This window comes from Astyanax mexicanus, chromosome 21 (assembly GCF_023375975.1).
Source record: "Astyanax mexicanus isolate ESR-SI-001 chromosome 21, AstMex3_surface, whole genome shotgun sequence".
Lineage (NCBI taxonomy): Eukaryota > Metazoa > Chordata > Actinopteri > Characiformes > Acestrorhamphidae > Astyanax > Astyanax mexicanus.
In genome coordinates, this window is record NC_064428.1 from 1,713,990 (window position 1) to 1,739,578 (window position 25,589).

The window sequence follows — 25,589 nt, forward strand, 5'->3', positions numbered from 1 at the left end:
ATATGTAAAAATCCAACTAATCTAACGCTAGCTAGGTTACAGCTGTCCAAATTTTCCAACTATTAATCCCACCTTCATCTGATGTGAAATAAACCGCTTCATTGTTGACTATTTTTTATTTATTCATTTACTTGTTTATGTATTAAACACTTCAACATTAGCTGTCACCAGACTGCTATTACTGAACTGGAAGCAATTAAGCTTTTCTTTGAAAGCTTTCTCAGTTTTGATCTAAGAGTTCATGGATCACTTCATTTGAAAAATCTCAAATTGAAATCAATTATATTTAAACTAGTGAAGTATCACATCGTATCGTACGCAATCATTTTTGAATATCGTGAACGATTTAATACCCTACAATATCGTGTCATATCAACCACCCCTTTTATCACATAAGTGTAAGTTACTACTTTTTCTGTTTTTAGCAAAAGAAAAATTCAGAGTTTCTAATTTTCCATTATATATCTAACGTTACTAGAGACAGATTATATTTGTACACTATCATTTATTTTACTTTAATCCTGGATATATAGGGATATTAAGAGTGCACTATTAGCATCATGACATTCTGGATTATTGACTTCTGTTACAAATCTGCTAAATATTCTTTTTTTTTTTTTCATGTCTCAGTTAGGGGTGTGCCATGTCATATCGTATGCGGTAATAAAATGTAATTTTCATTTTGTTGCAGTAGTGTGTTTTTGAGAAAAAAAAAAGTGTTTTGTCATATTGAGTATGGTTATACCAAAAATACCATTAAATATATCGTTATATAACTTTAGGGCCATATTGCCCACCCCTAATTTAAACTTCAAAAACGTACAGCTGAGCCCTTTATAAGCACACTCAATGTTTAAGACTGCTAGTTAATCCTGTAGCTGTTGTCAAAAAACTGCATCTCTAGTGTCATCTGTTACACTGTCGGTACAGTGAAATGGAGGCATTAAAGCTTTCTTGGTTTTGATCTAAGAGATTATGGATCACGTTTCAATATTAAATTATATTTAAATACATTTTAGAAACGTACAGCTTAACCTGTTATAAAGTACTCAATCTGTGTGGTGTGTAAAATTGTAGACTCTTTGATGTCCCTGACAACTGCATTTTGTATTTTTGTTGTTGTGACTATTGTTAAGCACCTCCAGGAACTCCTTCAAGACAATGAGAACTTTATTCCATGTGGTACTTAGAAAAATCTAAAGTATAGAACCTATTCTGGTTTGTTTAACAGTTTTTGTTTACAGAATAAATCTGCACGTGTTCCTGTATATCTTTAATATCTTCAATATTAAATTTACAATATAAAAAAAAATCATAAAAAGAAAAAGAAAGTAGATAAATAAGAAGAGGTGTGTTCAAACTTGTATAGACTGATACTGTATATACCCATCAAGATTTGTGTATCAGAGAAGAGAAACAGGGAGATTACCATTAAATGAGTACAATAAAGGAAATAAAATAATTTCTGTTGTAAAATATTCCTCATAAAGACCAGCACTATGATTGTTAAATGTGTGTTTATGTAGGGAGGAAGAGGCAGCAGCTGCTGAGAATGCAGAGTCTGTAAAGTTGTACTGGAAAGCTGACAGACAAGCCATACACCAGATTGATGATGATGGCAACCTCACTAAAGGTTTTGCTTTTGGTAAGTAACTGGATGGATATGTGTTCTTAAGGAATAGTTCGGTTTTATTCATGAATTTAGTATGAAATTAATGTATTATGTTTATTTTTTTCCCTTCAGACCGGGTTTTTAGTGCAGAGGAGACCACCAATCAACTGTATCAAGACATAGCCAAACCACTAGTCGTGTCGACTGTGGAAGGATACAATGGTAACTGTTAAATCCTAAAGCTATGCTATAGCAGACAAAAACAGGATCATGTGATATATATTTATGTTAAATAATAATTAACATGACTCTCTTTTCTCACCATATAGGCACCATATTCACCTATGGACAGACTTCCTCTGGAAAGACCTTTACGATGATGGGCAGTGACCACATCCCTGGCGTTATACCCCTTGCCATGGCAGATGTGTTTCAAACAATCAAAAATGTAGGATTTCAAATATAACTTTGAATTCCCTGTTCTTAAATCAGTGCTTATGTTAATGTCAAGTTTTATTGACCTTTTTATAATTTTCTGGTTCATTTTACTAGTGTCCAAAGAAAGAGTTTCTGCTGCGTGTGAGTTATATGGAAATTTATAACGAAACCGTAACAGACCTACTCTGCGACAGCTGGAAGAGAAAACCTCTGGAAATCCGAGAAGGAAATTACGTAAGTATCACTTTCTTTACTAAGGATGCATCAAAATGAACACCTTGGACAAAACCGAAGCTGAACAAAATGAATTGTTTGGCTAAAGTTGTAGAATATGTTGTACATATTATACAATGTACACTGAATATTCTATAATTTGTGGTTATTGTTAATCATTACAACTTAATTCATTCCTCATTTCCAAAAATGAGAAATGTTATTCCCTTGTTTTGTTTTATAGTGCTGTATTGTGTAATTGATTTCTAAATTTTCTTCTGAATCAACCACGTATCTTATTGATCTATCTATCGATCCATTGATGTAATTTTTGTTTTGCCCCTTCATCATTACATAAATTAGTAGCCTAGACTAAGGTATTTATGTTTTGCTTTTCAAAGAAAACTTGATTGTTTGGTATAAATGTATATATTTTTTAAATATTATGTAAACATCATATTTTATGCTGTAGAAAAACGTCTATGTGGCAGACTTGACAGAGGAGCTAGTAACATCTCCAGAGCAAGCCCTGGCTTGGATTCGTAAAGGAGAAAGTAAGGATTTTAATCATTCTTCTTGACCTTCTGCTTTTTACCTTGTTGATTTTCCCTTTTGTCATACACCATTACAGTTATTTGTTTCTATGTATTTAGAAAACCGACATTATGGAAAAACAAAAATGAACCAGCGGAGCAGTCGCTCCCACACGATTTTCCGAATGGTAAGTTGTTTGGTTATTGCAGATAACTTTTGGCTTTACTGTTTGATTGGGATCTTAATTTAAAAAGTATTATTATTGTTTTTTTTTTTTTTATAGATCTTGGAGAGCAGAGAGAGGAGTGACCCAGCATCTGGTGAAAATGCAGATGGAGCCATTATTGTTTCACATTTGGTATGTTGAGTTTGGTATTTGAATTTGTCTTTTACATTTTACATTTAAGGTTCAAGCTATAATGTGTAATATTGGCACTGCTGTGCAGCGGGCATAGGCACAAGGAGTTAAAGAGGAGGAGAGAATCCAATCAGTTTGGTTGTAAAAGTTAAAATGGTTCCATTGCTGCTCTGTTTGTAGCTGTTCTGTTTGGCTTGTAAGCGCTGCATCATTGCTAGGTTACCTGTATGTGGTGGAGTAATACATGGAGAGATTTGATTAGAGTGCATTACTGGCTGGTAATGGTACTCATAGAACATCTCTAAGGCCAATCATTTTGCAGGGTCAGAACCGACTGTGGTATTATAACTGTTATAGCACCACAAGCAATGTTTTGATTGATTTATGTATGTATTTAGTATGTTCTCAGGCTATATGTTTTTGTCTGCTTGTTTGTTTATTAATAGAACTTGGTGGATCTGGCTGGTTCTGAACGAGCAAGTCAGACAGGAGCTGAAGGTAAGATGTAATCTCTATTTTATGCATTAAATACTTGTACAGAATACCAGACTTACGTACATTTTAATATGTAATACACCTTGTCTACCAAAAGGTGATTGAACCTTTAGCTTCCCAATATTTATTTGTAACCTGGGTCTAGGAAACCTCTGCGTTAGCATCCTGCTAGCGGCATGTGAATTTTACCATTGTGTGCATTTTTACTTGTTTTTATTTGTGCAACAATTGGTTTACCTAATTAAGAACAGTGTTTAAAAACGTTGTTTATTACAAATTTGTTTATTATTTTAGTGTTAAATGTTAATTTGTAATTGCAATGCACTGCACAATTCGATTGGGGGGGGGAATGCAACAGGGAAGACGCTGCTCATTTTCTCAGCCTGATCACTTTAATGTTCGAGCATGCTCAACTGTAAGTGTGTTCAATGCACAGCATAAAAGCATTGTTTTGGTGTGTTACAGGGGCTCGTTTTAAGGAAGGATGTAATATCAATCGCAGTCTGTTTATCCTGGGACAAGTCATCAAGAAACTCTCTGATGAGAGCCAGAAGTAAGAATCAGTAGAAGTAACAAATATAATCTCTCTAAAGTTTAAACAAGCTCACACATGCCTGTTACGAAGTTGATGTAAAGACATGTTAGTGTTCATCTAAATATTGAAATTAATATCTAATTTCTCTTATGTTGAAGTATCATTTTGCCATATTAGGTGTTTCTCGTTCTTGATCTCGCCCTCCTTTCGAAAAATGGCTTTTGAACATTGTAGCACCTCCTAAAGGACATGCTTTATTCACAAAATTTTTAACAAGCTGAGGGGGCAGATTTGTGCTGTTTCATTTTCTCTTAAGTGTTCTAGAGGAAGAGTATCATAAGACTTAAAGGCTGAACAGTGGTATTGTTGTAAATGTAAAAACCAACTTAAATGAGAGTTTGTGTGTTTTTACTAAAGTATTTCCATTTTTGGTGACTGAATTATAATTTGTCTACATTTCAAATGAAAATATCCTATCTGTTCCATTTTATCTGGCAGATGTCAAAACGCATAGCAGTTATGATATGTCTTCTTTTGCCTGTTAATTAGGTAGTGAAAGTATCCTAAGTAGGGTGTGCCATATCGTGTCGTACACTATAATCTCGTAAAAAAAAAAATCTATATATCGTGAAAGATATTATACCCTTGAATATCGTATACCACCCGCCCAATTTCCCATTGTATATCTACTAGAGACGGATTATATCTGTCCAGTAAAAATGTATTTTACTTTAATCCTGGATAAATGGAGGTATATGGTGTGCATTATTAGTATCATGATATTCTGGATCATTGACTTCAGTACAAATCTGATAAAATTCTTGTTTTTTTTAGTATCTCAGTAAGAGGTGTGAAATATATCATATGTAGTAATAAAATGTATTTTTTATTTTGTTGCAGTAGTGTATTTTTGAAAAAAAAAATAATAATAAATTACAGTGTTTTGTCATATCGCCAAGAGTATCATTATCGCTAAAAAATACCATGAAATATTGTGATATTATTTTAGGGCCATATCGCCTACCCCTAATCCTAAGACGTAAAGGTTGAACAGTAGTATTGTTGTAAATGTAAAAAGCAACTTAAATTCCATTGTTCATGTATTTTTACTAAAATATTTTCATTTTTGGTACTCTGTTTGGTATGGCTGATGTCAAAACTCATAGCAGTTATGATGTGTCTATTCTTTTGCCTGTTAATAAGGTAAAGAGAAAATATTTAAAGTGGTCATACTCAAAGTTCTTTTTTTTTTTTTTCCCACAGGGGCTTCATAAATTACAGAGACAGCAAGCTAACACGTATCCTCCAAAATTCGCTGGGGGGCAACGCCAAAACAGTCATCATCTGCACAATAACTCCGGTCACTGTGGATGAAACCCTGAGTACTTTACAGGTAAAGCATTGCTGATTATATGTCTAGACAGAGTTGGATTTTGTGTATCTTAAATGTTAAGCATTTTGCTTGTATTTTCTCTCACAAATTAGTTTGCTAGCGCAGCAAAGCGTATGAAAAACGACCCCCACGTTACAGAAGTCTCGGATGATGGTGCTCTTTTGAGAAGATATCGTAATGAGATTGTGGATCTCAAGCGCCGTCTTCAGGAGGCAAGTCAAATCCTTCTTGAATTCTTAACAAAATAAAACATTCTTTTAAGTGTAACAATAGTGTACATTTACACTCTACAAAATCAATTTTGTTTAATTTTTAAATAAATCCTCTCTCTTTAGGTTTCTTCCGTCACCAAAACGACTGTGACCGAGAAGGAAACGCTTTGCCAACTTCTACAAGAGAAGGATCAACTTCAGCGCGAGCAGGCTGATAGAATAAGGAACCTAACCAAGTTGTTGGTTACAGCTTCAAATGTGGTACAGATCCAAAAGGTAATGTGATTTATATCTAGCTTCAGGCATTTTGTTTGGTTGTGCTTGTCACAAGTGCTGCTTGTTTAAGTCTGTCAAATCCAGAAGAACTAAATGTTTCCTCGCTTCTTACAGCTTCAGGATTACAGTATTTCACTGATTGCCGATGTGGAAATTGTGGACCATTGCTAACATCCTAGTCTTCCCCATTCTATTGTTGGGGTGTTACTGGTGGTGGAGAGGGGGTAAGACTAGGATATGGGCAATGGTCTAGAATTCCCAAATTGGTGAATCCCTATAATAAAATCCTGCAGACTAGCACATTCCTCCTCCGATACATTTAAAGCCAACACCACCTCTTGTCAAACTGCAACTGATGTTAAATTACCGGATAACAGTGCGCTCGGAGGAAAGCGCAGCGACCCAGCTCTGATGCATCAGCTCACAGACGCCTGTGCTGACTGACATCAGCATGGGAGTGATGAGGGGAGAGCATCATCTACCCACCCAGAGAGAGCATGGCACTCTTTCATAGTGGAAGTGCCTTAGATCACTGAGCCGAACCGGTATAACCTTAAAACTAATAAAAAAATACTTAAACTGTGTTAAATAAATAAATGGCTTTAATCAATTCATTTTAACGTTGGGCAACCAGTGTTGGCTAATTGTTGTAGTGTGGCCAGCATCGCTTGGTCCTTTTCTGGCATTAAATACAAGTATCAATTTGAAATGCTGACCATATCAGCCAGTGCTGATTCTTAAAAAAAATGATGCCAATGCGATTTATATAATTCCAATATGATTGGGCATAACTTTTTTTTTTACTAAATTAAAACTAATCCTGTTTGAATACAGCTTAATTATTCTATTGAATGTTAATCACAATGATGTACATTAAATATATATTTGTTTCTTTCTATCTGAAGGTTCCCAAGAGAAGAATGACGTGGGGTGGGAAGCTCCTGAGATCTGCCCAGTTAGTTGCAGAAGATGAGGGATCGGCAGATATGAGCTATGCTGAGCCCTTTTTCAAAAAGAGGAGAGCAGACCTAACTATATCTGAGGAAGGAGAAGGTAAAATATATTTACTATATAATATAATATATAGTACATTTGCTTTTTTAATGTATAAAGTAAATAAAATTGTTATACAGATTGCCCTTTTTCCCTCACCAATATATTGATTCTATCTGTTCAAGACATGGATGACTTTTACAATGCCAATGAAGATTCCTCTCTTGATATTGAGATGAACCAAAGCAACATCACTATGCGTAGTTATGCATATGGGTAAGACCACGTCTTATTATTTGCTGATTTGATTTTTTATTTATTTATAAACAAATCCCACTGAATACAGTTTTTGCAGATCCTTAAAAACTCTTAAGAAAAAAAAGGCCTTAAGTTTTAAAATGTCTTGAGTTCCACAGACAGTATAATCATCAGCATTGTTAATTGCTCTGAAGGATGTTTGTTTTTAAGTACCTTTTCTTACTTGCTTTTTGGCAAACCTAGATGGAACTGTTGGGGTGGGGAATCTGTAAGGGAATTTGTACCAAATTTTATCTCTTCCCCCTCCCCCCCCCCCCCTCCCCTGCAAAAATTATGATATGATTGTTTGAACAATTGGTTTGTCAGGCAATTCAGGAATCACAATCTTACTGCAACATTTGTAACTCAATGTTTGCGCAATTCTTTGATTACTAAAGTGATCTTTTAATGGTATTAAATGGCACTTATATGTGTATAACATTAAAAACTGAATTGTTCCATACCTACATGTAACACATGGTTTGATTTATTGTTTTGAATAATGGACATATTTCTGCATCAACAAAGATGCATGGGTAATTTTTTATTTATTTATTTATTTTTTGCTTTGCCTCCGTCTCTCTTCAGCATGTCCCCTGACTCACCTCAGCTGATGAATAAAGTGGAGTCTTTGGAGCGTCAGTTGGAGACGGAGACTCAGGGGAAACAACAGGCTGAAGAAAAGAGTTTGGCTCTGGAACAGAAGATGGAGGATCTTGAGAAACAACTACAGATGCTGGAACAGAAGTTAGAAGTGGAAGTACAGGAGAAACAGAAGTCAGAGGAGAAGTGTTCTGAGCTGAGTCTGAAGGTTGCAGAACTGGAAAAGCCTTCAGAACAGGAGAAGACCAGTAATACTTGTGAGAATTGCAAGGTAAGGGGTTTCGACTGTAACTATTGCCGTTGTGTGTAATTACATTACCCATTTAAGGGTATGAAGCAGTTAACGCAGTTTGTATTCTATTGCACAGTGTATTAATAATAGGCATGTTTATAGTTATGCCATGTTTATAGTACAGTATGTGATCAGGATGATGATACATTGTGTCTTAAAGTATATGGACAAATCTTTTTGCTGACTTCTGGTTCGTCTGCTGGTTGAAATTTGATGGGGAGTTTTCCTATTGCTTAGCATATTGTTAGTTAATGGTTAAAGTCCTGCCCCTTTTAAATGGAACCAATCAGCTTGCTGGTAACACCAGTTGAGGAGGAGGGGCATAGAATCAAATAAGTCTAAACAACTGATGACATTGTAACAATAGACAAATACAAAAATGTATTTTGGGACGGTTTTGGAAAAAAGTCTGTAGCCCTGTTTAAAAATGAGAAAATAGAATATAATGCATGATAAGAAATTAAAGCATAATAATTCATTAATTAAATAAATAGTTCTGTCTTCTACCTCTGTTGCAGATGTATGAATAAATAGGTCAGAATGTTGCTGTTGTATTTGCTTTTCTGTACCGTGGTTTATAATATTTATTATACTTAATATATGAAAATAAGGATTAATTGACCATGACTAATGCTTCTTTTTTTTATTTTTATTTTTTACTTTTTCAGTACTTTGGAGAAACCCTCCAGTTGTGTGAGACTCTGAACTTTGAGAGGGTAAGTGTGCAGTTTTTTGAAATTCTTAAAACATTTTTTTTATTCTTTAAAAGATAATTTGACACTTGTCAAGTTGTAACTTTTGTATTTAACTGTAGTTTTTTGTTTTGGTGTTTTATGTTTTGTAGGAATCAATATCTACAGAGCGTGACCTGCTAAAGCAAACCCTCGAGTTGCTTACTGAGGATATTGAACGACTCAAACAAGAAAACAAGGCCCTTTGCAAAGACAAAGAGGCGCTGATCAAAGATAAAGAAACTCTTTTAAAAGACATTGAAGAGCAGAACGATGCTGATGAGTTTGAAAGGCTGGAGGAAGAGAGCAAAAAAGATTACGAGGTCTGTTTAAGTTTGTTACCTTTTTAATTTTAACCTTCACACATTTTATTACATACCAGCTAGCCCTGTTATAATTGTTATTGACTTATAGTACTATAAATGAACGTGTGCTCACTCATTTTGCTGTCTTTGATATTGTCTATTGTTTCTTTGCATGTTTGCTGACGCTGCTAACATTCTGTTTTTAATATTTCAGAGAGAGTTGGAAGCTGAGATTTCTACACTGAAACGTGCATCAATGAATGCTGAGGATTTAGTCCAAAAACTTAAGGCAAGCATAAACTTGTGACTAAACTAAAAAATACAAGTTTTTGGCCCTATCCAGACAGGATTTGTTTCTCATTTTCCCACTTTTACTCGGTGATAAAAACTCTTGCATCTGGACTGCAATTGACGTCTGAGAAAAACACACATACATGGAATAAAATCACAGAGGACCCCTTATAAAAGAGAAAGTTACCCCAGTACCCCCTGAGAAACTAATCCCATCCAAATAGGGCTTCTGTCACTGTTGTTCTTTAAATGTATGTGCTGTAAGTGCTAATTAATGTTTTAAATGATTTCCAACTGAAATAATAAGCATTAAAAAACTCCCTTAAAAATGTTTATAAATTCTTCAATAAAGGAGCTTTATTTTAAAGTGGTACCACTTTTTCTCTGTAGGCTGATTTAGAGGCAATGTCTGTGCAGCTGAAAAAGAAGGATGATGTCGTAGCTGAACTTCAGACTATGGTACGTATAAACCTAAACAAGTACAATCAGTCATTTATGTATGTTTCTTTTTCCATTTTTAAGACATTAATGTATGTATTATTTACACTGAAAATATGATCCTTGATTAAAAAGTGTTCCTAACTGTGATTACAGAGTGGAAAAGATCTTGTTCAGGAGGTGACACGACTTCGGCGCTCATTAGATGATGCTGAGGGTCTCAGTTTGGAGACCAAAAAAGAGTGGGCTTTCCTGCGCAGTGAAAACCTCTCTCTAAAAGAGCGAGATGTATGTAATCAGCCTTTCTTTAGTAAAAATATTCTTTGTTTTACTATTAATCTCATTAAATCTGTTTTTTTTTTTTTATATACATCAGGTGAGTTTGACTGCAGAATATGAAAGGATGGAAAATCAGGTCAAATCGTTGCAGAACCAACTTGACCACGAGAAATCTCGCTTTAAGAAGATGCAGACTGACCTACAGAAAGAGCTGCTTGGGGCTTTTGACGAGAACACCAAGCTGACTGCCCTGCTGGATGGAAAAGTTCCAAAAAGTAAAACATTGTGTTCTGTGTACATGGAACTCCAAAAAAGAAATTTTTACAGATATGTATATAATTTTTTTTTTTTTTTTTTCCCCCATCCAATTACTTTTCTAGATGTTTTGGATAGCGTCACATTGGAGAGAACAGTTGCAGACATAAGGAAGGAGCTTGAGAAGAGCCAGGAGAGTGCACAAGCTCTGCAACATCAAGTAGAGGGGATGAAGGCTCTAGAGTTTCTTCCTGCCCAAGTGGAGGATTTGTCAAGACAAGTGAGAAACATATATTTTATATTTTAGCATTACAAATGACCTCATTACACACATGCCGCTATTTTGAGGACTGAATCAGGGACTTGTTCACTAGTAATCTCAAACACCTGTGCACAATTCTAGCTTGGTTATTAGTTTAGATTAGGAGAACACTGAAGTAGCCAAATACATAATCTACAGAGGGAATGTAAAGATGCAGATGACATTGAATATAAAATTAAGTGACATTGTTCTAGGCTATTTGCTTTGCACGTCTTAGCTACCCAGCTAACACTGACCTTTTTTTCCACACTTTCATGTTGGTTAATGTAGAAGCATAAATAGTAGTGCTAAGCAGTTTTCTGTCATGTCTCAGTTACTGGGGTATTTAGGAACAGACATTGATTAAACACTTACCAGAATGTTAGTGCATCTCCAAAAATTAAAGTATCATTGAAACTTTTTTTCAGTAATTCAGTTCAAAGTGTAAAACTGATGTGGAGATATATATGTATTACACACAGTAGTCTATTTTAAGCGTTTATTTCCTTTATTGTTAATTAGAACTTGGAGCTAATGAATACCCAAAAATCAGTGTCTTAGAAAATTAGACCAATTGGTACTTTAAGTAGTGTGGGCAGTGTGCCAAATCCTGCTGGAAAATGAAATCTGCATCTTCATAAAAGTTGTCAGCAGAGGGAAGCATGAAGTGCTGTAAGATTTTCCGGGAAAACATCACTAATCAATATAAGAGCAATGTAATCCTTGATGCTGGAGGGACATCCAGAAATGTTAGCTGTGCTCCTGTATGTATTAAAGTTCAGTAAAGAAGCTCCTTGTTAATCAGTGAAGACTGAGGTACTTGTCCTTTTAATCAAATGGGCCCTCATTTTGATTCCTCTTCGCTGGTTAGAATTCTATCCAGACTGTTACGATTGCGTCCCAACTAACACATTAGTGTCTGTTCCACCAGTATAAAAGCTTTCAGGATTACAGCTTTTAATACCACATTTTGCACTTTGCAGTGTGTACTGCTAACCCCATAATAAAGCCCTAAATACTAATGACAAGCTGTTTTAATACAAAGTTGATTTGCTATTTGTGATCGCTAAGATTTTTACTAAATTGATTTGTTATATTTGTGAGATATATTTGTTTAATTCCTCTTCTGTTAGAACGTGTTTTAATGTGGCTCTAAGCCTATGTTGAATTTTATTGTATTTGCGCAAAACTGTAATGTTTATGTGAAAGGAGCCTACATCTTTCAGATAATTCTTTTCAACATTTGAATTTTGTGTATTTTTCTTTTCTAGGTGTCTGAGCTCAATGGGGAACTCTGCTCTGTGCAGGAGGAGAGAGACAGCCTTGTATCTGCTCAGGCCACAGCCACTGAAGAAATTCAGAGGCTTAAAGAAGAGGCAGAAAAGGCACAGGAGGGAATTGTGAAATTGGGGGCTGTTTTAGCTGATGTAGAGCTTAAGGATGCTGAGCTGAGCCAGCAGAACAAAGAAACCTTGGAGCAGCTTGCTGTGATTCAGGCAGAGAGGGAACACCAATCAAAGGAAAACAGTAGTCTTGTCAGTGCCCTGGAAGAAGCAAGCCAGAAGGTGGGGTTCTTTCTTTATTTGTATCTTAAATATCCAAAGACTTTGTGACCAGCCCAAAGTTCAGATGTGAATGAGATTGGTTAATTAGATCATCTTGTGGGTGAAAATAACCCCATTACTGCCCATATCAAAATACTTACAATACACAAGTCCTTATACATGCAAGTTTGTTCACGCAACAACTTTTGAAAGAACTGCCTGCCAAAATATGTGAAACCAAGGGTCAAATTACCAGTTCAAAGACAATTTAAATAATTAGTACAGTAATAAAGTAGGGGTTGGCTTAATAATGAATGAACACATGGCTGGACCGCAAGACCACACTGTCCGGACAAGTTAGCTGAGCATGCTATGATAAGATAGCGGATAAAGGAGATACTCCTGGCTGGTGCACCAGCAAAACTATGTGCTTCATCTTGATTTGGGCTAATGAAGACTTAAACACTCTTAACCTTACCAGTTCTTCTTCCAGCAAAAAGGCAAGTGTGAACTGTGTTGTCTTTGTCAATAATATGTGATCAGATCATTCAGAAGGAATGTTAATATCGAGTGTGAACAGGGCAAAGACTGAACATGTTTCTTATTCTCATTCCTTATCAAATGTGCTTTGGTCTTCCTGTAGGCCACACAGTTGTCTGAAGAACTTGAATCTCTTCACGGTGAAAGAGATGGATTTCTGTCTAAGCAAGCTGAAGACATGCAGACTTACCAAAAGGAACTGGAGAGTCTTCGCTTGGTTATGGACTCAACAACTGAAGAAAGAGACCAGCTCCAGGAGAAGCTCCAGACTCTTAAAGAGGAACGAGACCAACTTAAAATTGACATGGAGGAAAATGTGGAGATGGTATGTGGTGTAGTATAAAGAATAACTCTTAAATAACCAAGTAGTACCTTTTGATGAACTATACTTCTGCCTGAAATGTGTTGTATTGTGTTTAATGATTTTAAATGTGTTTGTTTTACAGATGATTGAAAACCAAGAAGAGCTGAGGACATCTCTAGAAAAGAGCAAAGCGCAGGAAGACAGGATACTACAGCTGGAAGCTCAGATCGCTGAGTTAGGGTCCAAACTCTCAAATTCAGATGGCAGTGAGAGCAAGCTTATTGAGGAGCTGCAAAATCAGGTACTTTCATGTTTAGTAAATCACTATAATTCTGTTTACACCTGTTCACTTTTTTTATGTGGCCAAGCCAAACAAAAAAACAAATGTGAATACAAGAGACATGTTTTTTTACAACATATTCCACTCCACACAGAAATTGTTTCCTGGTTTGAATATCTATTAAGTGTAAATTCATGTGGTTAAATTGTAGAGGATACAGACCATATGAAATGAATACTTCCATATGTACTACATATGTACATATATACTTCCCAGAAATATTGTGTTATTGAAATGAGTGCATGTGCACTACAAGCTTGTTTTACCAGTGTGTAAACTGTCATAGACACTGACTTTACAGGTTGGGGCATGTCAGCAACTGTGGTAATTTTTATTAATTTTTTTTTATTACATTTTTCACATGGCATTTTATGTTTTCCTACTAAATCCTGCCAAAGTTTCTCTGTTCTTGAACCATTTCTGGTGTTGAGATGCAGGAACATTGATCATAAACTCCACTGATTTCTGCTTATTAGATGAAGCAGTTACAGGAAGAGCTCCAGTCTGTAAATGCAGAGAGAGACAATGTTCTGTCTGAGAAGCCTCTTCACCTAGAAGAGCTGCAGAGGATGCAGACCCACATCACTTCTCTAACAGAAGAGAGAGACCAGCTTCAGGAGATTACGCAGGGGCTGAGAGAGGAGAAGACCCAGCTGAAGAGGGAAATGGAAGAAAAAGAGGGGATGGTAAGAAATTGGAGCAACTTGCATACAAGTGCTATTGGATTTTGGGAGCTTCGATGTCTTTTCCCTAATGTCAGTTCTAGTACCAAAAAAATATTAATTATAAGTTACAATCCACATGCTAGTTACACGATGTGATTAGTTCCAGTACCACCAATCCTGTTTACACATGGTTTTTAATGAAAAGCTTATTTATTAATAACAATTGCTGCGTTCCACTCATGTCAGAAATACTGTGTATACAAGAGGTGTTTGTGAATGCTACCATAAACTCAAAATATTTTGACTCGAGTCACTGAGTTCATTATAAACAGTTTTAGCAGCAACTGCAGTAAAGTGTATGTGGGTGTTGATATACAGCTCTGAAAAAAATAAAACCACTTAAAAATGAGTTTCTTTGCTTGTACCAAATTGAAAACCTCTGGAATATAAACAAGAGGAAGATGGATGATCACAAGCCATCAAACCAAACTGAACTGCTTACATTTTTTTGCACCAGGAGTGGCATAAAGTTATCCAAAAGCAGTGTGTAAGACTGGTGGAGGAGAACATGCCAAGATGCATGAAAACTGTGATTAAAAACCAGGGTTATTCCACCAAATATTTATTTCTGAACTCACTTAAACTGTATGAATATGAACTTGTTTTCTTCGCATTATTTGAGATATCTGAATGCTCTGCATCTTTTGCATCATTTTCTGCAAATAAATGCTCTAAATTACAATATTTTTATTTGGAATTTGGAAGAAATGTTGTCTGTGGTTTATAGAATACAACAGAAATGTTCTTTTTAGCCAAACATATACCTATAAATAGCAAAATCAGAGAAACTGATTCAGAAACTGAAGTGGTCTATTTTTTTTTCCAGAGCTGTAAATGTGGGTGTGTGTTAGTATAATTGATATAATTAAACTCTACTGATGTTTGCTTATTAGATGAAGCAGTTACAGGAGGAGCTCCAGTCTGTAAATGCAGAGAGAGACAATGTTCCGTCTGAGAAGCCTCTTCACCTCGAAGAGCTGCAGAGGATGCAGACCCACATCACTTCTCTAACAGAAGAGAGAGACCAGCTTCAGGAGATTACGCAGGGGCTGAGAGAGGAGAAAGCCCAGCTGAAGAGGGAAATGGAGGAAAAAGAGGAGATGGTAAGAAATGGATATATTTCTTTAAACTGCATGAATAGTTTATTCCTATGATCATGTTTAAAGTGGAGGTTGGCAACATTTTAGGAATTTGAGAATATTCTTAAATAAGAGGTAACTAAATGTTTGACGTTACAGAATTTTTTTTTAGGCCCTCACCTAGGACTGGACATTGACTAGACCTTGTCAGTTAGTAGATGATGAAATATTCTCTAATTAATCATAGCCATAGGTATTACCGATTTTGAGGTTTGTAACACAGAAGTGATTAATTATTTGGTTAATGATAATCTAGAGCAGTGGTCGGCAGTAGGCGGCCCGCGGGCTAGATGTGGCCCGCAAGCATGAAACATTTGGCCCATGAGGTTGTTTAAACTATAAAGAACAATAATGAAAACAAAATAAAATAAAATAAAATGCTATTCTGGCGATCTTTAGTTTACATTCCTCCCCTGTCTCTCTGTCACCCTCTGTGTGACTTTAGTTTCCACCTGTTCTTGTTTTTCTGCCTGTTCTTGGGCTCTATCCCCACCGGCTCTGTCCCAATACACTAGCCAGGGCTGTGACAGTGTATTGGACCATGACCCTGACAACATGGGTTCGATCCCGCGTGAGGAGTGGTGTGTTTATTTATTTTTATTTTCTCCTTTTTTCTTGGGTTTACCTGCTTTATTTTCCAAAAACAGATTTATTTATTTATTTATTTATTTATTTATTTTTTTTTTTTGGAGGCCCGCCACGTTATGGCTTAGAAAATATCTGACCCGCAGCCAGAATGTAATTACCGACCCCTGATCTAGAGTAAGTCGCTGACAGTTTTCCAACAATTGTCACAAACTGGGTGTTTCTTTTTCAGATCATCTGCTTCCAGTTAAACAAAGAGCAGCTCGCTGATTCCGAGAACCAGTTTTCTAATTTATCCTGTAACATGACTGAGGAGAAAGAGCCTCAGCTCCAGCAGGTGAGTCATTTGCATATAGTGTAACTTTTGGGTCCTAATTTGGAGCAAAACGTAACCTCAGGTTCTCTGGTATGTTGTTAGATGGAGGACCTCAAGAAGGAGGCTAAACATCTCACAGAAGAAAATGCACAGCTAAGAAAGGAGCTTCAGGACATTTCTCAGAAGGTGAGGAAATTGCTGTACATTTTAGGAAAGAGTTGAAATTAGGGATGCACTAAAAATAGGGATAAAAAAATGATTAGAATATTTATTATAGACCAAATAATTTCTACGAAACAATGCGTTTTTCATTACTATTTTAATTTCTGCAGTGGTGGAAAAAGGCAAAACTGCAAAAAAACAAACAAACAAAAAAAACTTGTGCTCAAAAATATAAAAACTTCTAAAAATCTCTTTTAGACTACATTTACACAGCAGAAACACATAATCTGATCTGCAGCGCTATTCACTGTTCCAACAAACTGTTAGCTATGGCAGACTTGGATTGCATTTTTTTTGGTAGTTCTTCAGATTCTGAAGATATTTTTCAAATCAACGAAGAAGACCAGTCTGCAGTGATTGTGGAGGAGACTTTACATAATAATAATAATAATAATAAATATAGCCGCAAGCGGCGATTTACGGGGTTCGAGCGTTACAGGCAAAGAGACCCCTGGAGGCCAGTTAGGCTTAAAACATGTTGCCGGTTGATCGGCATCGCCAAACTGGATGAGGATGACCAGCATGACCGTGAAGACCAAGCTAGATTACCAGCATGACTAATCTGGATGACAAACTTGTTGACCATATTGACCAAGCTGGAAGACCATAGTGACCAAACTGGATGACCAGCATGGCAAAGGTGGTTGGCCAGTATGACCAAGCTGGAAGACCACCATTACTATGAGGACAAAGCTGAATGACCGGGAGGACCATAATGACCAATGAGAATGGCCAGCATGACCAAGCTGGGTGACCAGCGTGACCATAAAGACCATAATGGCAATGCTAGATGAGTGGTGTGAGTAAACTAGTTGAAAAGCATTGATAAATTGAGCTGTAGTGTTCATCAGGTTTTATGTGGGGTCTTACTGCACTCTAGTGCGCATTTGGTGAAACAAATTCAGTTCTTAAATTGAAAAAACACAAGGCATAAAAAGGGCATATAAATAACCTGTATATAGTATATAAGTTTTGACCTGATTAACATTCCGCCTGTTAAAAGCTTGCTGGAATGTGATTGGCTAATAGTGACCACAAAAGTGTCCATATCAAATTTTCATTTGGTGTACCATTATTGCATGGGCCATAGATGATAATTGGCAAGGACGACCTTGATAGCTTGTATGGTTCTAGAGAAACAGCTATCGAGCATTGGCTCCGCCCCCTGGGGGGGGTGTATGTCTACTTAAACTGACAGGGTATCTGAGAATCATGTAATGATCAAAGGACTGAAGTGGTATTAGTGTCAGGTTAAGCATTCAAAAGTTATAAGTGTTAAAGAGATTTTACTGCACCATGGTAGAACTCATTTGCATATGGCGGCCATATTGTTTATAAATGTAAAGATTTTTTTAATAATTATTGAGGAGTAAGCTCTGCTGAACTGTTTGACACCAAACATGTCATGATTGGTCAAGGATCCAAGGACAAGATCTCAAAAGTAGGTTTTGCATATTATGCAAATTAAAAAAAAAATTAAGTGGGTGGAGCATAAACAAGAATGACCCAGGCGGCTGACCATCATGAACAATGGGCATTTGGTGAAACAACTTCAGTTCTTAAATTCAAAAAACACAAGGCATAAAAAGGGCATATAAATAACCCATATATAGTGTATAAGTTTTGACCTGATAAACATTCTGCCTGTCAAAAGCTTGCTGGAATGTGATTGGCTAATAGTGACCACAAAAGTGTCCATATCAAATTTTCATTTGGTGTACCATTAGTGCATGGGCCATAGATGATAATTGGCAAGGATGACCTTGATAGCTTGTATGGTTGTAGAGAAACAGCTATCGAGCATTGGCTCTGCCCCCTGGGGGTGTATGTCTACTTAAACTCACAGGGTATCTGAGAATCATGTAATGATCAAAGGACTGAAGTGGTATTAGTGTCAGGCAAAGACAAGATCTCAAAAGTAGGTTTTGCATATTATGCAAATTAAAAAAAAATTAAGTGGGTGGAGCATAAATAAGAATGACCCAGGTGGCTGAGCAGCATGACCAAGAAGGATAAATATGTTCAATTAAGCAAGACAAAAAAGATTAAATAAGTTCAGCAGAGCTTTAATTTAGAATAATTCACCTGTAGCTGTTTCACCAAATGACCACCAGAGCGCAGCAAGAGACCACATATAACCTGCTGGAAATCTATCACTCTATAAGAAAGACAGAACATTCCCTATCAGTGTGTTTCTATTTATTAAAAAGAGAAGAAAAGTCCGATTGAGCTCCAAATTGGTACTCATGATCAAGTGGTCTGTATATACATGTATGTGAATTTGTGTGTTGATGGGGTCAAAGGTTCCTGACTTCTGTCCATTTAGGCTTGAAAAAAGCAATAATACAGGCTTATGGCCTACAAAATGGCTGTTGCTCTTTGGCCATATTAGAGGCAAAAAATATCTGATTTGGCTCAAAATTTGCAATCAAGATCACAATATCAGTCTATATATGTATGTCAATTTCTGTGTCGATAGGTTCAAAGGTTCCTGACTTCTGTCCATTTAGATTTGAAAAAAGCGATAATACAGGCTTGAGGCCTACAAAATCGCTGTAGTTTTCCAGCCGTTGTAGAGGCAAAACATGTCCGATTTGGCTGAAAATTTGCAATCAAGATCAGATTATCAGTCTATATATGTGTATAAATTTGTGTGTTGATAGGGTGAAAGGTTCCTGTCTTCTGTCCATTTAGGTTGGAAAATAGCGATAAATAGAATAAATTGAAAATAGTTATTTTTTCACTGTAGAGCCTACTGAAGACTTATTTGGCTCATACTTGGCACATGTGCTTCAAATGTCATTGTTAATTAGTAGCTTCAACAGTTTTGGCATGCTTTAAACTTTGACAGAGTTTTGGCCAAATAACTCTGAAAAGGCTTTCACGTACATGTTTGATCAAGGTTTATGGGCTTCAAATAGTTAAAATGTCAAGATTTTTTTGATAATTATTTACCTACAGGGTCTCAGGATTGCATCAAGACCAAATTTGTTTTGATTGATTAAGGACTTAAAGACAAGTTCGAAAAGAGCAATTTTTATTCTTTTGGCCACTGATGAAAATCTTTGCATTTTTGGTAAACACATGTAATTACAAAGTTGTAAAGGCTACAGCAAAGTATACAACTAAAAAAGAATACCAAGCCTAGGCCACTTGTACCTTTAGATATAACTGATTTTCTGCTATAGCGCCCTCTTGAGGCCAATCAACGCCATATTTTAATGCATGATAGAAGGCCCTGAGATACATGTAGGGTATAAGTATCGTCCTGATTGGTCATTGTTTAGCATGTCAAAAGCTTGCTGGAAACTGATTGGCTAATAACGATCGCAAAAATTTGCATATCAAATTTTCCTTCTGTAAAACATTAGGACATAGGCCATAGATGATACATGCCAAAGGAGAGCTTCATAGCTTGTACGGTTCCTGAGAAACAGATTTTTAGCTTTGGCTCCGCCCCCTGGGGGCGTATGTCTACACAGATTGACATGCTACCTCAGAATCATGTTGGCATCATAGGTCTAAAGTGGCATTAGTGTCGGTTTAAGCATTCAAAAGTTACAGCTGTTAAAGTAAATTTGGGTGTGCCACGGTAAGATTAATTTGCATATGGCGGCCATATTTTTTGCAAATTTCAAGATTTTTTTAATAATTATTGAGGGTGGGACTCTGCTGAGTTGTTTGACACCAAACATGTCAGGATTGGTCAATGAGTTTAGGACAAGTTCTCAAAAGTAGGTTTTGCATAATATGCTAAATAGCAAAAAATCTAAGTGGGCGGAGCTTAGTGGTTCTATTGACCTTTTTGATTTGCCATTAACCAAGGAATCATATAATGCAAGAATTTTTGCTCTAGCAATCAGGGCGTAGGAGTTACGGGGCCAAACGCGTTGACCTTCGCCATAGCGCCCCCTTGAGGCCGATCGGGCTCATCTTTTGAATCTGAGTAGCGGTGAGAAGTACTACCATATGACCAAGTCTCAGCCCTGTAGGCCTTACGGTTTCTTCTGCCCGATCACTTCTATGGCAGAAAAAGAATAAGAACTATAATAATAATAATCAGAACAATTACAATAGGGTTTCTAGCACTACGTGCTCGAACCCCTAATAATAATAATAATAATAATTAATAACATTAGAAATGGAGCACGGTGTGTAGTTAGCTATATTGCTAACTTGCAAGGCTTATTAATGCACTCATCCTGTTTACTTCTATGACAACCGAGGCTCTTAAACACCTCTAGTTAATCTTTTTACAAATTGTTGGAAAAGAGTCAGTTTTAAGATCCAGACATCTTGCGAGTCTGGCACAACTCCAGCTCGCCATAATCTGTGTTGCATTCAGTTCATCTGCTTCAGCTTCTTGGGTTGTTTTCTACCATCTACGTCACGTATGACGTACGTGTGTGACAGGCTCCAAAGACGGCAGACGTTTCCAAATAAGTCTTTTAAGCTGTATTTCTTGAATTTGTGTGGGGAAAAATGCTTTTTAACCATTGGGCTGTATTTAGGTGTTTGTCACAAAATATTATTAAAGGCTAAGCACCAGATAGTGTGAAATTGCCAATCTTAGCATATAGCGTGCAGTTTAGCGAAAGTTGACCCTTTTGCTATTGTTGATTGTAAATTTGCAGTTGGATGAGCTCACAGCAGCACTCCAAGCTGTGCAAGGCGAGAGGGATTGTTTGCTCACCACTAAGACGACCCTGAGTGAAGAAATGAACAGCCTGAAGGAAGAGATTGAAAAGACCAGAGAGGATCTTCTCAAAATGGAGAGTGAACTAGTAGATTCCCAGCTTAAGGAAGCTCAGCTGAGTGAGCAGCAGACAGAAAACTCTGAGAAGCTTGCGAAGGCCCAGGCAGAGCTGGAGGACTTCTCTGTGGAAAAGAACAGATTGCTTACTTCTCTGGAAGAGGCCAACCTGAAAGTAAGTTTCTTTTTAAAATGCATGGACCTGCATGTGGGCCAATACATCAGTTTGTTACTTTTAACATTTACATATTAAGTTTGTATTACTTGGTGAATAAATGTCTTATCCAATATGACATTAAATAAGTCTGTAGCTAAAGGGAGACATCTATGTTTTTCTAGATAAAATGGATCAGATATTAATCATTACTGATAAGCCTTTTCTATTGACTTTTTTTCCGTTTTTACTGCTGATTCAGATTATAATACATTTGTGCTCTGTGCAGGCTGTGCAGTTGGGTGAGGCCCTTGAATCTCTTCGTCATGAAAGAGAACAGCTTCTGTCTGAGGAGGTGCAGGAAGCTCCTCATAATCCCGAGGAGCTGCAGATCCTCCGTGAAGCTGTTAAATCAATAACTGAGGAGAGAAGCCAGCTCCAGGAGATTCTTCAGGCTCTCCGTGAAGAGCATAACCAGCTGAAGAGAGACCTGGAAGAGAGCAATGACATGGTATAATTTAATTGATCTTTTTTTTTTTTTTTTTTTTTTTTTTTGCACTGTAAACTGTGTTTAGTGGAGCCTACATTCTAATTATTTCATGTATTTTTATTTATTAATTTAATATATATATATATATATATTTTTTTATCTGGTGCCCCTTATGTATAAATTTTACCAGTCAGGTTGTAGGGAGAAGTAAAGCCACTCCGCTAAAAAAAAACAGCATTATAACAGATGTTTCAGTTTAGTTCTCCAGCAGCATTAGCATTTGCCGCTCAGCGCTAGCTCTTTTGCAGTTCAGATGTGAGTAGATCAGACTGTAGAGTGCACGTTTACCATGTTAAAACAAGCCACTAGTGCTAATGCTGCTGCTGCTGCACTCAGTCTTAGTGGAAATCTGGAAATCTAAGCTTACTGTAAATAAACAGAAGTGCTTTTCCAAAATAAACCGTTTTCAGTAGTGAAATCTGTAGATTAACATCCAGCGACTTTAAAAAGAAAATGTTTTTATGAATTACAGTTTTGTTTACTTAGCTTTGCTTCAGTGAGGGTGATGTTTCTGTGTACTTTGATAAGCAGACACATTGCAATATGCAGATCAATCCATAATACTGAAAAAGAAAATAATAGCAATAAATCACAAAACCTACTGTTCAAATATAAAATAGTACAACCATAAAGAGATGCATGACAAAATAAATATTTTAGAAATATATTTAAAGCTCACCTTCCGCGAAAATCCGATTTTCCTTGTTTTTTGTGGAATACAGTAGGTCTCTCCGAGTTGAATGTGTACACCTGCACATTAAACTGTTTTGCAGCCCCCATTGTCTGCAGGAGCTAAGCAAAGAAATCCCCCCTCCCCCCCTCCGAAAAACGGGTGAATTTTGAATTATCTTTCTGCCTACGTAGGCAGAAACTCACAGACCACAGCCCACCTTGGCTCGAGAAACACCCAGAGGCGGAGCTGATCAGTCAGGAGGTGGGAGGCAGTGAGCGGCAGAGCGGTGGAGGGGCGTCGCAGTGCTCCTAGCCAATCAGAGGAGAGATAATTGCATGCTGTTTGCATGTATGAATATTCATGAGCAAAGCTGGAATCCGGTCATTTTGGACACACCACTAAAACAGTCCATTAAAAAAGAGCTATACAGAGACACCTGAGCCCTTTTTTTTTACAAAAACGGCTCACATGTCATTCATTCATACTAGAGACCACAACTAGACATTTTAAAATGAAAGAAAAAACGACGGAAGATGACCTTTAACTAAAACTGCTAAAATGTCTAGTTTTTGTCATCTATGGACGAAATCTAATAACTGTGACTAAAATGTGAGACATGCATACAATTTAGCCAAAAGACTAGAACTAAAACTAAATCTAAATCATTGATCAAAATGAACACTGTCCTTAATTTGCACAAGTGAAGTTATTACAAAAGTGCAACTAATCAGATTGTTAATCTCTCATTACTGCAGATGACACAGCTAAGAGAAGACATGCAGTGTGTTACTGCTGAAAAGGACTGTCTTCTGGCAGAAAAGGCTGAAAGCAACTTGACTAACATGGAGCTGGAGAGCCTTCATGCAAATGTTCTGTCTCTAACTGAAGAGCGGGACCAGCTCCTAGAAGTGCTGCAGGGGCTCCGAGAGGAAAAGAGCAAGCTTAAGGTTGAATTGGAAGAAAAGGATGAAATGGTAAGGGACGACAAACACTTTCACTAGTAATTTTGTGTTTCTTGCATGTTTTGCTAAATAAGCAGATTCAGTCAGGTGATTGATGTTTTCTTTGTGCTGTTTAGATACAAGAGTTGAAGCAGCTTCAGGCTGCTGATAAAGCCCGTTTGTTAATGAAGGATGCCTCATGCAGCATCGCTTCCAATGACTCTGGCTCATCCTTTAATGTGAACGAGGAAGGAGGTCAATTTCAGGAACTGCTGCAAGGAGTACGAGAGGTAGGAGTGTTTACCTTACTACTGGACTGGAACAATATTCCATTTATTTTAACTCCATTGTGTTGTAAATGTTGCTGTTCAGGGCCAGTTTTATTAAAATAATTTTCTTTTTAGCTCATCCAAGTCCAGAGCGAGTTAAAACAACAGAAACGACAAGGCTCAGAACAGCTGAGCCCCGGAGATGCGCAGGAAGCTCAGCTTCAACAGGTCAGTTGATTTTTTTTTTTTTCTTCTTCTCTTTTGTTTTATGACTTTGCTAGTGATTATTGGCCATTTTTAACACTTATTGCTGATGTAGCAAAAATACCTCTCCCCCCCCCCCAGAGTTGTTAATAAATGTTCTGTTTTTTATTTATATAAACATATAATAATGGTTGAATATTTGAAATGTAGGCCATACAAAATTACAATTTAGCAATTTTGAAAACTGGCCACTTGACAAACCAGCTAATTCCAATTTGATCATCCAAAATTGTTTTATAAATTATTTGCGCTCTTTACAAAGAAGAAATCCGGTGTGAAAAATGGACTTTGTGTAGTGAAACATAAGTAAAAACTTATGTGGGCCTCACCCACCTTGCCAGAGCCAGACACGTCTAGTCAAATAGGAGCTGACAGTGCTAGAAACAGCATGGCAGTTTGTTTCTGTGTTATTTGTGTAAATAACACATTAGAGTGTTACTTTTTGGACTTGGTGGACTTAAATGTTTTACTGTTGTTTAGATGCAGGTCCTCAAAGAGGAAGTGGAGTCTTTGAGGAACGAGAGAACAGTGCTCAGAAAAGATCTTCAGGAAGCAGCCGAAATGGTAAAAGTTTGTGTGATTGTTCATTTTTGAAGAATTCATGGGGATGCACTGAATTTTTGCCAACTAAAAATATTAATCCCATCACAGCCAGTGTGGAGTTGAGGCACTTTTTGTAAAACCAGCAAACCTATTTATTGGTGGTGTGGAGTAAATTGTACCAGAATGTTTTTTGTGTATTTAAATAATTCAGTGGTAGAAGGTTTTGAGAAAATACCAAATTAAAGACATTTTACTTTCGATGCAACCCTTCCAATTGACCTGCTGATGACTTGTCACTAAGATTCAGATGGCAAACTAAAAAAAAGTTTTGTTTTTTTCTCAGTCAAAAACCTACCAGGACCTGCTTCACTCCACTAAAGAGGAGCTGAAACAGCAGCAAAAAGAGAATGCAGAGTTAATGACCCAGAGTGCAGAAAAGGAGTCTCAACTCAGACAACAGGTAAGTTCTGTTCAGTTTGTTTTTTGCCACCTCATCACTGATTCATTAGTATTCCTGTGTGCCTGACTGCTTCATTCCTTTATTTTTCCTTTTAGCTAAACCAGTTGAGTGAAGATCTTCTGTCTCTGCGAGGCCTGAATGACCAACTTCTATCAGAGAAATCCTCTGAGACTCAGGATCTCAACACAGAGCTGCAGAGTCTTCAGACACGCATTACCTCTCTTGAGAAGGAGAAAGAGACACTTGATGAAATGCTTAAGGAGAGTGAAGGAAAGGTAAGAAGCATTATCTGGGGGGTGTGTGTGGGGGTGTGGGGGGGGGTGTGTGGGGTGGTGTGTGTGTGTGTGGGGGGGGTGTGTGTGTGTGTGTGGGGGGGGTGTGTGTGTGGGGTGTGTGTGTGTGTGTGTGTGGGGTTG

At 37.0% G+C, this 25,589-nt stretch overlaps 1 protein-coding gene across 8 annotated transcripts in view; it reads left to right on the forward strand.

The window, feature by feature from the left end:
* Positions 1–25,589, forward strand: part of LOC125785700 (centromere-associated protein E-like) — a 143,603-nt gene that overhangs the window by 559 nt on the left and 117,455 nt on the right. For 6 of the 8 annotated variants that reach the window (XM_049469752.1, XM_049469757.1, XM_049469755.1 and 3 more), the window contains exons 2-38: positions 1,527–1,645; positions 1,745–1,834; positions 1,942–2,060; positions 2,165–2,284; positions 2,736–2,817; positions 2,917–2,984; positions 3,081–3,155; positions 3,602–3,653; positions 4,116–4,203; positions 5,449–5,578; positions 5,671–5,790; positions 5,914–6,066; positions 6,972–7,119; positions 7,245–7,335; positions 7,945–8,230; positions 8,920–8,967; positions 9,096–9,305; positions 9,502–9,576; positions 9,969–10,037; positions 10,173–10,304; positions 10,393–10,570; positions 10,676–10,830; positions 12,123–12,416; positions 13,039–13,260; positions 13,382–13,540; positions 14,056–14,265; positions 15,198–15,407; positions 16,261–16,365; positions 16,447–16,530; positions 21,201–21,494; positions 21,763–21,984; positions 23,452–23,670; positions 23,775–23,927; positions 24,042–24,134; positions 24,651–24,734; positions 25,057–25,173; positions 25,269–25,448. In XM_049469752.1, the coding sequence (XP_049325709.1) occupies positions 1,527–1,645; positions 1,745–1,834; positions 1,942–2,060; positions 2,165–2,284; positions 2,736–2,817; positions 2,917–2,984; positions 3,081–3,155; positions 3,602–3,653; positions 4,116–4,203; positions 5,449–5,578; positions 5,671–5,790; positions 5,914–6,066; positions 6,972–7,119; positions 7,245–7,335; positions 7,945–8,230; positions 8,920–8,967; positions 9,096–9,305; positions 9,502–9,576; positions 9,969–10,037; positions 10,173–10,304; positions 10,393–10,570; positions 10,676–10,830; positions 12,123–12,416; positions 13,039–13,260; positions 13,382–13,540; positions 14,056–14,265; positions 15,198–15,407; positions 16,261–16,365; positions 16,447–16,530; positions 21,201–21,494; positions 21,763–21,984; positions 23,452–23,670; positions 23,775–23,927; positions 24,042–24,134; positions 24,651–24,734; positions 25,057–25,173; positions 25,269–25,448 (5,254 nt within the window). The remainder of the gene's footprint in view (positions 1–1,526; positions 1,646–1,744; positions 1,835–1,941; positions 2,061–2,164; positions 2,285–2,735; positions 2,818–2,916; positions 2,985–3,080; positions 3,156–3,601; positions 3,654–4,115; positions 4,204–5,448; positions 5,579–5,670; positions 5,791–5,913; positions 6,067–6,971; positions 7,120–7,244; positions 7,336–7,944; positions 8,231–8,919; positions 8,968–9,095; positions 9,306–9,501; positions 9,577–9,968; positions 10,038–10,172; positions 10,305–10,392; positions 10,571–10,675; positions 10,831–12,122; positions 12,417–13,038; positions 13,261–13,381; positions 13,541–14,055; positions 14,266–15,197; positions 15,408–16,260; positions 16,366–16,446; positions 16,531–21,200; positions 21,495–21,762; positions 21,985–23,451; positions 23,671–23,774; positions 23,928–24,041; positions 24,135–24,650; positions 24,735–25,056; positions 25,174–25,268; positions 25,449–25,589) is intronic. The other 2 variants (XM_049469753.1, XM_049469756.1) reach the window with 2 other exon arrangements.